The sequence below is a fragment of the Eurosta solidaginis genome, chromosome 2, assembly GCF_040869045.1.
Source record: "Eurosta solidaginis isolate ZX-2024a chromosome 2, ASM4086904v1, whole genome shotgun sequence".
Lineage (NCBI taxonomy): Eukaryota > Metazoa > Arthropoda > Insecta > Diptera > Tephritidae > Eurosta > Eurosta solidaginis.
The window spans coordinates 239874417-239889467 of record NC_090320.1 but is presented as its reverse complement, the minus strand read 5'-3'; the positions used below and the strand labels follow the sequence as shown (position 1 = coordinate 239889467).

The window sequence follows — 15051 nt, the reverse complement described above, 5'->3', positions numbered from 1 at the left end:
GAAATTAAATGATAGTTTAAGTGAATTACATATGTCCTGAAAATTAATGATTTTGTTTTGTAGTGTATTAAGTGCTCTTTCTTTGATATTGTCATGACATATTATTACAAAATCATCTGCATATTGATATAGTTGCGTAGACTCATCACTGATAGTATGTAGATATCTAGTGTATAAGTTAAATAAAATTGGTGACAGACAGCTGCCTTGAGGCAGTCCATTATTTATTTCTATCGACTCTTTTCCTAAGATATAGTACCTTCTTGAAAAGAAGTTATGAATCCACGTTGTTATAGTAGGATTGGTGTGTATTTCAATTAACATAGATTTTAGAGCTGTTAGGTCTACAAAGTTGTACGCATTATTAAGATCTAATACGCATACAAATACATGCCTTTTCTTTCTTTTCTGATCAGCAATATAGTGTGTTATTTCATTTATGCACATGACTGAAGATCTATTTTTTCTGTATGCATAGCTTTTGGTTGGTATCACTTTATTTGTGTCCAAATGTTGTACCAGGATTTCTTTCACTAACATGTTCACAGTTTTTGCAATGACAGAGATTAGGGCTATTGGTCTATAGCTTGTAATATCGTCGGGATTTTTGTTTGGTTTTAGAATAGGTACTATTTTTATTCTCCTCCAACTGTCTTTGACATTATTACTGTTTAGATGATTCTCTAGCATTTGAGCTAGTGCTTTTTTAGCTTCCACTGGCAATTTTTTCAGCATCTCATATGTTATCCGGTCGAGTCCTCCAGCCGTCGATCTTTTGTTGATAAGTATATCATCGAATTTTTCTTGTGTGAAATTAATATAGTCATCAATTTCAATTTGTCTAATGGCTAAGTTGTTGTCTGTAAGATCCGTGACTTGTTCTTTTAGGAAATTTAGGTAGGGAGTATTGTTTTCTTCCGGCCAGCTACATTTTGCAAAGCTGGCATTTCCTTTCACATTGCGTACAAATTTTCATGCATTTTTACTATGAGGATCTCGATTGAGTTCTTAAATTCTGTGTTTATATTGTTACGAATATTAGCAAACTAAGGAGTGCTGCCATCTCCAGGCCGATGCTAAGCAGTGACGTGAATTCACATCAATAATTCGATCATTATGTATCTACATAAACGAATCAATAATTGTGTCTACACATATGTACACATTCCGACGAGCAACATTTACATACAAGGCAGCGAGAGATGAGATGTCACACACAGATGAATTTACTTATACGCTTATGTGTGTGCGGGAGACTGTAAACTACAAACTCACATATGTACATGTGAGAAGCGCTAAAAAGTAGACAATTGTAAACAAGTAGGAACTATATGAGAACTATACACACACGAATATAGTTGGTAAGTTCTGGAAATGGAAGAGCCTAGAAGTATGCAGCGTAAACTATAAAAGCGGGCAGGCGAGCAAGAAGAAATTCAGTTTGATTTGAGTTGTCAAGTAGTTTGATTAAGACGATATCTAGCGAGCAATAGCAGTGTTATTTTGAATAGTAGAGTTTCATTGAGCTATCAATCAGTGTGGTTATTAAGCAAGCTATTCGTTGCACAGTTTGTTATTGTGAAGTACTTTAATAAAGGCCATTTTGCATTATTACAAATTGGAGTTATTTATTCAACAGTTTAGTGATTCGAACTTAGCAGAGGATTGCAAATAAGAGGATTTGCAAGCAAATTCGTTACAATATCTTTGGCTTTTTGCCTTTTTTACAGCCTTTTTCCATTTTACTTTTTCCTCTACTGCATCATTTATATCTTCAATTCTTCCTGTTAGTCTTGCTTTTTTGGTTTTTGCAATAAGAACTCGATAATTTTTTTCCATCTGTTCATCCCACCATGCCTTTGGTGTGTGTTTGAAATTGTTCAGATGGATTGTAGCCTTTTTGATTGCGTTTTTAATAGTTTTCTATATTTGAAGAACAGTTGGCGTTAGATATTTTTGTTATTTCAGCACTAAGTTTGTTTTTGGCAATAAAGTGAATAGGCTGTTTTCTTATGTCTTGAACTTCAACTATAATAGGGTGATGGCGACTTCCTCCTATGAAGGATTGGCTGCAAGTCCAAAGAACATTTTGTCTGAGATTAGAGAAACTCAAGTCCAAGACTGAGCCAGTGTTTGAGTCAATATTGTGTGTTATAGTGCCATCATTATGACACATAAAATTGTATAATTGAACCGTGCTTTCCAACATTTTTCCTTTCATCGTTGTTATTGTATCACCCCATGTCAGACATCTAGCATTAAAATCACCCAGGATAACTACATTAGAGTGTGTGGATAATTTGTCAAAAAGCTTGGTTACTTCCTGTTGAAAAATGTTACAGTTTAAATTTGGTGGGAAATATGCTGTGCATACAGTTAAATTGCTTTGTAGACTGGTGGTTTTCATCATAAGGATGTCATACAATGTAGAATATTTAATTTTTTTAAAAAGAATATTTTTCCTGCAGCCTATGGCTACCCCTCCGTAACCATCAGGCCGAGTTTTTTTAATAAGATTAAAATCAATTAGTTTGTGATTATTAGTGTTAATGTCATGTGAAAATATTTCTTGTAGTGCTACTATATCAATGTTATATTTTTGGATGAAAAAGTCAATGTAATTTTTATTGGATTTCAAGCTTTGACAGTTATATTGCAGAATACGCATCATCATTTAGTATGTAATTTTCTGTGCTGATTGACGCTAGTCTCTCATTTGCATTTTTTTTTTGTACAGATTATTTAACAATTTTACAATAGGTTCGAAACGATTTGTATAGTTATTCAGTTGCTTGTACGTGTCATAGGCCTCCCTTCTGGAGAGTTTTTTATAGCCATAATTTCTGTAATGTTTTTTTCCTGAGTCCACTTTTGGCATTTGTCTTGATTCGGTGAAACATGTCCATTTTGACCACACAGAATACATTTGTTGTTCCCTGTTACATATTTTGATTCACAACCTGTTTCATTTCCACAAAGTATACATCTGTTTTTTGATTTGCATGTTTTTTTGGTGTGTCCAAGTCTTCCACAGTTGTAGCATTGTCTTACTTTGGGTATGAAGTGGTGGACTTTCATGTCTACAAAGAAAATATTTACTGACTCAGGTATTTTTACTCCTGCAAAACTTATTTTAACTGTGAATGTTGGTATGAAATTGTCTTTGTTGTCTATGTCTCTTCTAAGAATTCGTGTTACAGACGTAACTTTTATTTCTGAAATTATGTTTTCCATAATTTCTTTGTCGGAGAAGTCTTGAAAAACTTGTTTTATAACACCATAGGTTTCCACCATGCTTTTTGGTATGAAAACTCTGATATTATTGTCTTTTAGGTGTTTATTGTCAATTTTGTTATTGGCATCTATACGTGTATTAAAGAAGACTTTGTATAAGGAACGTCCAATTGCCCTTACTGTCTTAATTCCTGGTATGTTAAATTTTCTTATTTTGTCTATTAGGAAAAGGCCATTCTTTATGGACGTGTTGTTGAAATTTTCACTTTGACTCGTATCAAAAAATACACAAAATTCGCCGTTGTGGTTTTTGTCATATTTTATTACTTCAATGTCAGTTAAGTTGTTAGTTTTTTCGTCACATTTGGGTAGTATTTCTGAAGATTCATTGGTAATGTCCTTTGCAGGCTGTATCATTAACGTTTTGTTGCTGATACCAGTACTCATCCTTTCAGGTACAGTTTGATCAGGTTTATTTTTGTCAGATAACTGATTGTGTTGTGTCTCTTTTTGCACATCACTTTTAGAGGGGCGCATGTCTTTTATTTCAATGTTTTCTAAAAAATTTTTATACGTACCTCTAGGTACAAGCATACCCTGCATGGGAATCTGCAGCGCAGCCATGTTTGGGGTATCTTTTTGTACATTTTTTTGATTTTTCGGATTGTTCTCTTTATATGGATGCATTTCATGGGCCGCAGCATTATTTTTTTTCTTTTTCTTAGAACCGCTATGTGTCCCTACATCTTCACTATCGGCGTGTGTAGACGCCGAAGCGTCCGCCATTTTGTTTCTATTTTTGAACGCACTAAGCTTTAATTGTAACTTACCGCCTTGTGTTATAAAGAAATTTTTTTGGCAAAGCTTTATTTATTTAAAACGATTTTCTTTTCTTTCTTGTTGTGTTTTATTCACTTATATCTACTCTATTTTCTTTAATAAAGACAATTTAATTATTAGTTGTTCAAACCTAGATTTTTTAAATAATTTTATCCACTCCTGTATGAATTAGCAGCTTCCACTTCAGCAGTTGGTTCAAAAAAGTGCTTTTTGAGTAATATGTAATATTGTCACGGATATTAACATCACTAAGTTATACCATTACTAAGGCGATGCTAAGGCCACGATAAGCAGTATTTACGTCAATAATCAAATCATGTATACACATATATAAGGTAGCCGAAAGATGTCACACACAGATGCATTTACTTATACGCCTATGTATGCGCGAGAGACTGTAAACTACAAACATTCACATCAATAATTCAATCATTATGTATCTACATAAACGAATAAATAATTGCGTCTACACATATGTACGTATACGAGCAGCGGAGCGGCAATGCACAAACACATGCATATATCTTATCTGAGTTGTCACAAAAGAGAGCAATAATTTGTACACGTAGTTGTGGCTGGCGATTTTGTAGCCGAAACTAACTAGTAAGTTCTGGAAATCGAAGAGCCTAGAAGTATGCAGCGTAAACTATAAAAGCGGGGCAGGCGAATAAGAAGTAATTCAGTTTGATTTGAGTTCAAGCAGTTGCGATTAAGACGATATCTAGCGAGCAATAGCAGTATTATTTTGAATAGTAGAGTTTCATTGAGCTATCAATCAGTGTGGTTATTAAGCAAGGTATTCGTTGCACAGTTTCAGTGTTATTGTGAAGTATTTTAATAAATGCCATTTTTCCATTATTCAATATTGGAGTTATTTATTCAACAGTTTAGCGATCCGAACCTAGCAAAAGGGCAAATAGGAGGATTTGCAAGTAAATTCGTTACAATTGGTGTCAGAAGAGGAATTGTTGAATAAATTCCAGAGGACAACAAGGACATGGCAAAGTTCAGTGAATTGAAGATCCAGCAACTAAAGAAGGAGTTGGGGAGCCGTGGATTGAATACAAGCGGCGTTAAACTTGAACTTCAGGCACGGCTACGAGAGGCAATGGAAGCAGAAGGAATTGATGTGGAAGAGTATGACTTCCATCTTGATGGCGAGGAAATAACAAAAATGGAAGAAACACCGCAGACAATGGCGAACACAGACTTGAACATGATTTTGGCTGCAATATCTGCTCAAACATCGACAGTGGCTTCTCAACTGGAATCGCAAAAGGCAGATATAACATCTCAACTGGCATCTCAACTAGAAGAACATAAAACGTATATGTCATCTCAACTAGAAGAACAGAAAACGTGTATGTCATCACAGATGGAATCCCAAGAGACACGAATAACATCGAAGATTGAAGCACAGGAAACATAAATTTCTTCACAACTTGAAGAACAGAAGACGTATATGGTATCCCAACTGGAATCGCAGGAAACCCGTATAACATCACAATTGGAAGAACAGAAGACATATTTGGCATCTCAACTGGAAGCGCAAGAGGCACGTATATCTGAAATGTCGCCACAAATTTCGGAACAGGTATCATCGCAGCTCTTTGTGAAACTGGAAGAGCAGGATGCAAAAATTTTACAACTCGAGGACAAAATTGATGCCGAAATAGAAGCGTTAAAAGGCCGTATGGAGCAGTTACAACTAAACCGCCCAGCTGTTTCAGCAAGCAATCCAAAGATAAAAACACCATCATTTGACGGTTCTGTTCCTTTCCAGGTCTTCAAGCTACAGTTTGAGAAGACCGCAGCAGTGAACAACTGGAATGCGGAAGATAAAGTTGCTGCACTGTTCGTGGCATTGAAGGAGCCAGCAGCGGAAATCCTACAGACGATTCCCGAAGGAGAGCGGAACAATTATGAAGCATTGATGGCTGCTGTAGAACGACGTTATGGAAGCGAGCATAGAAAACAGATATTCCAAATTGAGTTGCAAAACCGCTACCAAAAAGCAAATGAGACATTGCAGGAGTTTGCTTCAGATATTGAAAGATTGGCTCATCTTGCAAATGCGGACGCACCCGTGGAATACACTGAAAGGGTAAAAATCCAGAGTTTCATAAATGGCATACGGGACGTGGAAACGAAGCGAGCTACATATGCAAACCCAAAGCTGACATTTGCTGAAACGGTATCACATGCATTGACTCAGGAAACGGCCTCACTATTGAGTAAACCAGCATACAAAGCTCATCGTGGAAGTGGAAAGACCAGATTGGGTAGACACAATTTTGGAAGCACTGAAGGGATCACAACAGAAAAATGCCGGAGTTATTAAATGTTTCAAGTGCGGCAACCCAGGTCATATTGCACGACATTGCAGCAGCGGTCCCAATAGCTCCAACAATGTGGGTGGTCGTAACCGCAGAGCAGAAGGTGATGAGCAAATCTCCAAGACCACTCAATCGTTAAACTAAATCGAGTCAGCCGCAAGGGGCGACAGCTGGCTCCCGCAATTGAATGCCCCATAATCTCTATCTCGCAGATTGGAAGAAGATCGAGCAATCTTACTGTTGGAGGACATGTGGACGGAAAGGAACGTTTACTGACTGTAGATACGAGTGCATCTCATTCCATCATTAGAGCGGATTTAGTCAACAAAAAGATTAGACCATTGCTTGGAGCAAGATTACGTACAGCCACGGGAGAGGACACCCAGGTAATTGGAGAAGTACAATGTGAAGTCGCAATTGGGAACGTCACGGTAGTACACAATTTTATAGTGGCAGAAATTGTTGGTGAAATCATAATTGGAGTGTACTTCTTAATCAACCAAGGCATCAAGATCGATATGCAAAGCAAGACGATGCGATATAAGTACATGGATGTACCACTTAATTTCGGCTACGAGAGAGCCTATATCAGTAAACGAGTACTGGTGGAGAGTCCGCAAATACCACCAAAATCCGAAGCAGTCATCTGGGCAAAGGTTGATGGAGATTGTGGGACAAACAAATTGTGGGCTGTCGAAGCAGCAAACAAATCAGCAACGAACGTACTTGTAGGAAAAACCCTGGCTATGACAAAACAAGATGGACGTATTCCGGTAAGAGTACTCAATGAGTTCAAGTCACCACTCAAACTGACCAAAGGAACTATTTTGGGAAGATGCCAAGAGGCTGAAGTAATTATTAACTGTGAACAGCTCCAGGAACACGTTTCATCTAGTAACACTGATCTTTCAAATGACATCACGTAATGGACGGAGGGGCTAGAGGAAGATTATCAGAGTAAGGCAAAGCAACTGCTCCTAAAGTACGGAAACATATTTGACCAGGATTGTTCCAAACCAGGCCGCACCAATGTTGTGAAACATCAAATTGACACTGGAGACGCGAGGCCGATACGTCAAGCTCCACGTAGTGTTCCACTGGTGAAGCGGGAAGTGGTGAGTCAAATCATACAAGAAATGAGCGACAGCGGCGTCATCGAACCATCAGCTAGTCCATGGAGCTCACCGGTAGTACTTGTAAAGAAGAAGGATGGAAACCCCCCAGCGGGTTAGGGGATCAGAATATACCCGCGGTAGGTATGCCTGTCGTAAGAGGCGACTAAAATACCAGATTGAAGGGGCTGTGTAGCGCAACCCTTCAGGTTGCCAGCGCAATATATAGCTTCTCCAAACCCAATTGTCAACCTCACCTATCCGCAGCGAATCCTGTTTCACTAACAGACGAGGCTCTGGCGACCCCAAGCTCCTCATGGAACTTGGGGGTGGGGAGGGAGGGAATGGCATGAAGGTTTAATGTGGCCACATAAATCGTTCCCGAGATGGTCGGGCTAGCACCTTAATGGTGCTATGGTACCGGAGCGTACCGGATCTGTATCCGGAAAAGGACCATCACATCGATAACACTCCCCAAAGCCTTCGGGGAGCCACCTTATCGCTACAACAACAACAACAACAAGGATGGAAAAATGAGGTTTTGCGTGGACTACCGGAAGTTGAATGACGTTACGAAAAAGGATAGCTACCCATTGCCAAGAATTGACGACACTCTGGACTCGCTATCTGGTACGAAATGGTTTTCCACACTGGACTTGAAAAGCGGCTATTGACAAGTTGAGGTGAAGGAGGAAGATATAGAGAAAACAGCCTTCAGTGTCGGTGATGGTCTGTGGCAATTTACAGTGATGCCTTTTGGACTTTGTAATGCACCAGCTACTTTTGAGATACTCATGGACCAGGTACTGAAAGGACTACATTGGAAAACATGCTTGGTGTACCTGGACGACATCATCGTATTGGGCAAGAACTTTGATGAACATCTTAAAAACTTGGAGGAAGTTTTCCAGAGAATAGCTGGCGCCGGTCTGAAGTTAAGTCCCAAAAAGTGTGCGCTGTTTAAAAAGGAAGTCAATTATTTATGTCACAAGGTAACGACAGAGGGCATCTGCACTGCGAACGAAAAAATAGAGGCTGTAGAAGATTGGCCAAGACCACAAAACCTACATGAATTGAGAAGTTTCCTTGGGCTGTGCACATATTACCGCCGATTTGTACCAAATTTTTCCAGCGTAGCCCATAGCCTCCATGAGCTTACAAGAAAAAACAAAGCTTTTGAATGGAAGAAGGAGCAAGAAGTGGCTTTCCAAACATTGAAGGAGCGTTTGTGCACTGCCCCAATGTTAGCATATCCGATTCCAGGAGCAACATTTATTCTAGATACAGATGCGAGTGGATATGCTATAGGAGGCGTTTTATCACAACTGGTCGATGGACAGGAGAAGGTAGTTGCATATTACAGCCGTTCGATTGGAAAACCAGAGAGGAACTACTGTGTTACGCGGAGAGAGCTGTTGGCATTGGTAGAGTGCATTAAACATTTTCACAAATACCTCTACGGCCAGCGATTCCGTGTCAGGACAGATCACGCAGCGTTGAAATGGCTTCTGCAGTTCCGTAATCCGGAAGGACAATTGGCACGGTGGATCGAGCGACTACAAAGCTATGACTTTTCCATTGAACATCGAAAAGGTAGTACCCATGGAAATACCGATGCAATGTCACGGAGGCCATGTAGTTTGGAATGCAAGCACTGTTCAAAGGCCGAGGCTAAAGAAGACATTATAGATGTCCGGCTAATGACTATAACGTGTACGGATGAATGGGACAAGGAACAACTAAGAAAGTGTCAGCTAGAAGATACAGATCTGTCACATGTTATGCAAGGGCTCGAACGAAACGAAAGACCAAGCAGAGAGGAGATGTCAGCAGAGAGTCCCATTGCGAAGTCATATTGGGCACAGTGGAATAGTTTAGAATTGATATCCGGTTGCTTGCATCGAGTATGGGAGAGTGAGGATGGTCAATGCAAGAAGAAACTGATAGTTGTTCCCAGAAAGAGGATTCCTGACGTGCTCAGCGAGCTGCACAATGGTCCAAGTGGAGGTCATCTTGGAATCACGAAGACACTCGAGAAAATTAAGCAGAGATTCTATTGGATTGGTTGCCGTCAGTCGGTCACCGAGTGGATTGCCAACTGCGAGGTATGCAACAGAGCGAAAGGGCCCAAAACCCGCAGTCATGGCCAGATGAAGCAGTATATTTCAAGTGCACCATTTGAAAGGATCGCCATGGATGTCGCAGGTCCATTTCCTACTAGCAACCGCGAAAACAAATATGTACTGGTGGTTATGGATTATTTCAGTAAATGGCCAGAGGTATACCCAATCCCAAACCAAGAAGCAGAAACGGTAGCAGAAGTGGTTAAAAACGAATGGGTTGCAAGGTATGGTTTACCAATGGAGTTACATTCTGACCAAGGCAGGAATTTTGAATCAGCTGTATTCCAAGAAATGTGCAAGAAGTTGGGCATTCGAAAGACACGGACAACTGCATTGCATCCTCAGTCCGATGGTATGGTGGAACGTTTCAATAGAACATTGAAGGAGCATTTAAGGAAAGTAGCAGACAAGTACCATAAGGACTGGGATACACACATATCATTATTCTTGATGGCCTACCGATCGGCAGTACATGACACAACGGGCCAAACTCCCGCAAAGGTAATTTTTGGCAATGACCTTCGACTGCCAGCTGATTTGAAGTATGGGATAGATGCCGATGCGGAGAGGAATGTCAAGAAATCCACTGGTGTCTTGGAAGAAGAGCTGAGAGAGATACACGATCTGGTAAGGCAACGAGCAAAGATTATGAGTGATACGATGAAAGCGAGGTACGATAAAGCAATTAATTCGGAAGGGTTTCAGGAAGGAGATTTGGTGCTGCTATACAACCCACAACGAAAAAAAGGTTTGTACCCGAAATTGCAGTGTAACTGGGAAGGCCCATACAAAGTTGTAAAACGGATCAACGATGTAGTGTACCGCATACAAACCACTACCAAACCACGAACCAAAATGAAAGTTGGAGAGATTAGCAGCGTTTAGATCGAGAGATTTGTCTGACCGGGACGATCAGACTTAGGTGGAGGGCAGTGTCACGGATATTAACATCACTAAGTTATACCATTACTAAGGCGATGCTAAGGCCACGATAAGCAGTATTTACGTCAATAATCAAATCATGTATACACATATATAAGGCAGCCGAAAGATGTCACACACAGATGCATTTACTTATACGCCTATGTATGCGCGAGAGACAGTAAACTACAAACATTCACATCAATAATTCAATCATGTATCTACGTAAACGAATAAATAATTGCGTCTACACATATGTACGTATACGAGCAGCGGAGCGGCAATGCACAAACACATGCATACATCTTATCTGAGTTGTCACAAAAGAGAGCAATAATTTGTGCACGTAGATGTGACTGGCGATTTTGTAGCCGAAACTAACTAGTAAGTTCTGGAAATCGAAGAGCCTAGATGTATGCAGCGTAAACTATAAAAGTGGGGCAGGCGAGTAACAAGTAATTCAGTTTGATTTGAGTTGTCAAGCAGTTGCGATTAAGACGATATCTAGCGAGCAATAGCAGTATTATTTTGAATAGTAGAGTTTCATTGAGCTATCAATCAGTGTGGTTATTAAGCAAGCTATTCGTTGCACAGTTTGAGTGTTATTGTGAAGTATTTTAATAAGGGCCATTTTTCCATTATTCAATATTGGAGTTATTTATTCAACAGTTTAGCGATCCGAACATAGCAAAAGGGCAAATAGGAGGATTTGCAAGTAAATTCGTTACAATATGATAATAGTATTTTTTGAAATAACGTAAGAAGGTTAATGGGGTTATGTGAACTTAAATTTAATTATGAAGCATACTTTTTGGCGCATACATTGTGTATTTAATACGATTAAATTACTATTATTTTTTAACCACCTCCGCAGAGATTATCTAAGTGATGATTGGTAAGGTTATTCAAGCATTCTAATTGGTGGGACATGAATGAACAGAGCAAATTATTTTTAATACAACAAAAGTTACTCGTATACGAAACCACAAAGCCTCTGCTATGCTCATTTCAGTTTAATTTTCCACTCGCGAAGGTTCATTAATCACCAAATGCTGCGCTTAGTCTGCCGAAAACAGAAGAAGGAATGTTTCATTGAAATAATGGCTCCCAGATATCCAGCGCGGATAATTCTAGCATAACGTTAAAACTTAGATTTCTCACATAGACGAAGAAGCTCAGGGATTCAAAGGGTTGATAAGCGCAATACAAAGCTTTGCAGCTTCAAAGTTTTCACAACCCAATTGTCGACCTCACCTTCGCGAGGGAAATCCTGTTACAAATATGAATGTATCATATACAAAGGAATTAAGGCAATGTTGTTGTTGTTGTTGTAGCGATAAGGACACTCCCCGAAGGTCTTGGGGAGTATTATCGATGTTGATGATCCTATGCCGGATGCAGATCCGGTCCCAAGTCAGACCATCTCGGAAACGATTTGTTATGACCACATGCGACCTTCTAGATCATGTCGCCCTCCCACCCCCTACATTCATGAGGAGTTCGGGTCCTCCAGAGCCTCGGCTGTTAATGAAACAGGATTCGCCACGGGTAGGTGAGGTTGACAATTGGGTTCGGAGAAGATATATATTGCGCTGGCAACCTTGAAAGGGTTGCACTACATTACCCCTTGAATCTATTTGGTATCTTAGTCGCCTCTTACGCATACCTACCGCGGGTATAATCTAACCCACTAACCCGCGGTGTGGCACCACCCAGTTGAAAAGGTTGGCCGCATCCGCTGATTGTGGCAATACAAGTCTGAAATTACAGAAGGGTTTAAGAAACTGATTGAAATTTGAATTAAGGTAATATTTGTGTTTTGTAATACGATCGGATCGTTTAAATATATACCTGCATATATATGTATTTATTGTTTAATTTTTTCCATAGGCTAAGCCGATCTAGTCGCTGCTTAATGCAAATGAATTAAGGTAATGGTATGGCCTAGAATGGTTTCATGTGTTCATACCAAATCATTCCCGAGATGGTTGGGCTAGTACCTTAATTGTGCTTGTTATCGGAACGTACCGGATAGGCATCCAGCAAAGGACCATCAATAGCGATAACACTCCCCAAAAGAATAGTGCTTTCGTATGTCATCTTTGCTAATCTTACTTGGTGGGGCTTCAAAACTTAGGGCATTTTCTTTTCTTCTCCAAAGAATAACAGTATTTAGTGCAACACCCATTTTCTACATCCACATAAATCAAAAAAAGCTCATGAGCTTTGGTTTTTAGAAGACAATCAAAGCCTGATATAAACTAATTAGTATTTTAGAAAAGTCGAATATCACTGCTTTAGTATTTCTTGACGAAATACAACTTAATGTTAGAGTTTAAATGATAAAGGAATGTTCCCGAGCGCTGTATTACAAGGTCAGCAAAGCAGCAGAACTGCCAGCCATACAAACACAAGGAGATCATAGATCCCCCATCGGGTTAGGGGGTCAGAATATACCCGCGGTAGGTATGCCTGTCGTAAGAGGCGACTAAAATACCAGATTTAAGGGGTGTGTAGCGTAACCCTTCAGGTTGCCAGCGCAATATATAGCTTCTGCAAACCCAATTGTCAACCTCACCTATCCGCGGCGAATCCTGTTTCACTAACAGACGAGGCTCTGGCGACCCCAAGTTACATGAGGACCTTGGGGTGGGGAGGAAGGGGATTGCCTGAAGGTTTAATGTGGCCACATAAATCGTTCCCGAGATGGTCGGGCTAGCACCTTAATGGTGCTGTGTTACCGGAGCGTATCGGATTTGTATCCGGCAAAGGACCATCACATCGATAACACTCCCCAAAGCCTTCGGGGAGCAACCTTTTGGCTACAAGAACAACTACAACAACATAGATGCCACTGAAGGCCAACAACAAAGGTACATATTCATTGTAAAATTAGTGTTGACAAGCAGATAAGCCATAACGCGAACAAAGGTAAACCGACGACCGAAAGTGTTGAAAACTCATTAAACCCATTCAAGCCTGCTGATAGTGGGTGACCTTGGGTATAGAAAAATCAATTCATTTATGTTGTTGTTGTTGTAGGAGCAGTGAATTCATTAATGTGCATACGCATGTTGAAGCATACTTGTTGGAAAATACACATTTTCGCAATTTCCATACTAAAATTATAACGAATTTGTAACTCAAACCATGCACATCAGGTACTCACATTGAGAGATGCTTTAAAAGTTGGTTCTTTATCAGCGACACCATTATTGTGCTGTCCTACACGTTTAAGCCTCTTTCAAATGGCGATGAAATGATGACAACGACCCCCAATAATTATCACTGCATTTTTTTTTTTTTTTTGTGCTTTTTAGTGGCACTTTTACTTAATCAGCAGTATACACAATTACTCTTTTTTCTTTATTTCTTTTTAAATTTTACTGCTACTTTGGATTTTTTATATCTTTCTCTACTCTATAAGGAAAAACTGCTGGTGATCGACTGGTTCTTATGTCCACAATTATTTTTATTTTCTGGCAGTTCTCACTGCAATTTCCCAACGCCGCTCAACACATTCATTGCACATTTCACATTTAGCATTTTTTAATTAGTACGTTCTGGCGTATTTTTATGTTTTTTTGTTAATTTTCTACAGATCCCAGAAACTTTGCGATTCTTTGAACAAATTTTTATATTTATTTTTGCACAAACGGATGAAAGAGGGTGTATTTCTAATTGGAATTTTGTAAACGTCACTTGACATTTAGTAATAGGATTTTTTTTACGCTGCCAGATTGAAAAAAGGAAATAAATATATGCCCATTATAGAAACATTTTTATACGCAGCGTACTTTGCACACAAAGTATACTAACTTTGATTGAATAACGGTTGGTTGTACAGGTATAGGGGAATCGAGATAGATATAGACTTCCATATATCAAAATCAGTGTCGAAAAAAAATTTGATTAAGCCATGTCCGTCCTTCTGTCCGTTAACACGATAACTTGAGTAAATTTTGAGATACCTTCACCAAATTTTGTAAACGAACTTATCTGGACCCAGAATAGATTGGTATTGAAAATGAGCGAAATCGGATGATAACCACTCCCACTTTTTATATATTGTAACGAATTTATTTGCAAATCCTCTTATTTGCAATCCTCTGCTAAGTTCGAATCACTAAACTGTTGAATAAATAACTCCAATATTGAATAATGGAAAAATGGCCTTTATTAAAGTACCTCACAATAACACTTATACTTTGCTACTCGCTGGCTTAATAACCAAACTGATTGATAACTCAAATGAAACTCTACTATTGGCCGCCAGATCGCGTACTTAATCAAACTGATTGATAGCTCAACTCAAACTGAATTACTTCTTACTCGCCTGCCTCGCTTTTATAGTTTACGCTGCCTAGAAGTATGCAGCTTCTTCTTCGATTTCCAGAACTTACTAGTTATTTCGGCTACAAAATAGCCAGCCACAACTACGTGCAAAAATTATTGCCCTCTCTTGTGACAACTGAGATAAGATAT

General features: G+C 39.3%; 1 protein-coding gene across 2 annotated transcripts in view; it reads right to left on the bottom strand.

Moving 5' to 3' along the window:
• The window catches only part of LOC137240725 (bridge-like lipid transfer protein family member 3B), a 151094-nt gene extending 136842 nt beyond the window's left edge, over positions 1–14252 (bottom strand). For both annotated transcript variants that reach the window (XM_067767349.1, XM_067767348.1), the window contains exon 1: positions 13736–14252. In XM_067767349.1, the coding sequence (XP_067623450.1) occupies positions 13736–13779 (44 nt within the window). In that variant the 5' untranslated portion in view covers positions 13780–14252. The remainder of the gene's footprint in view (positions 1–13735) is intronic.
• Between the last annotated feature and the right edge of the window lie 799 nt (positions 14253–15051).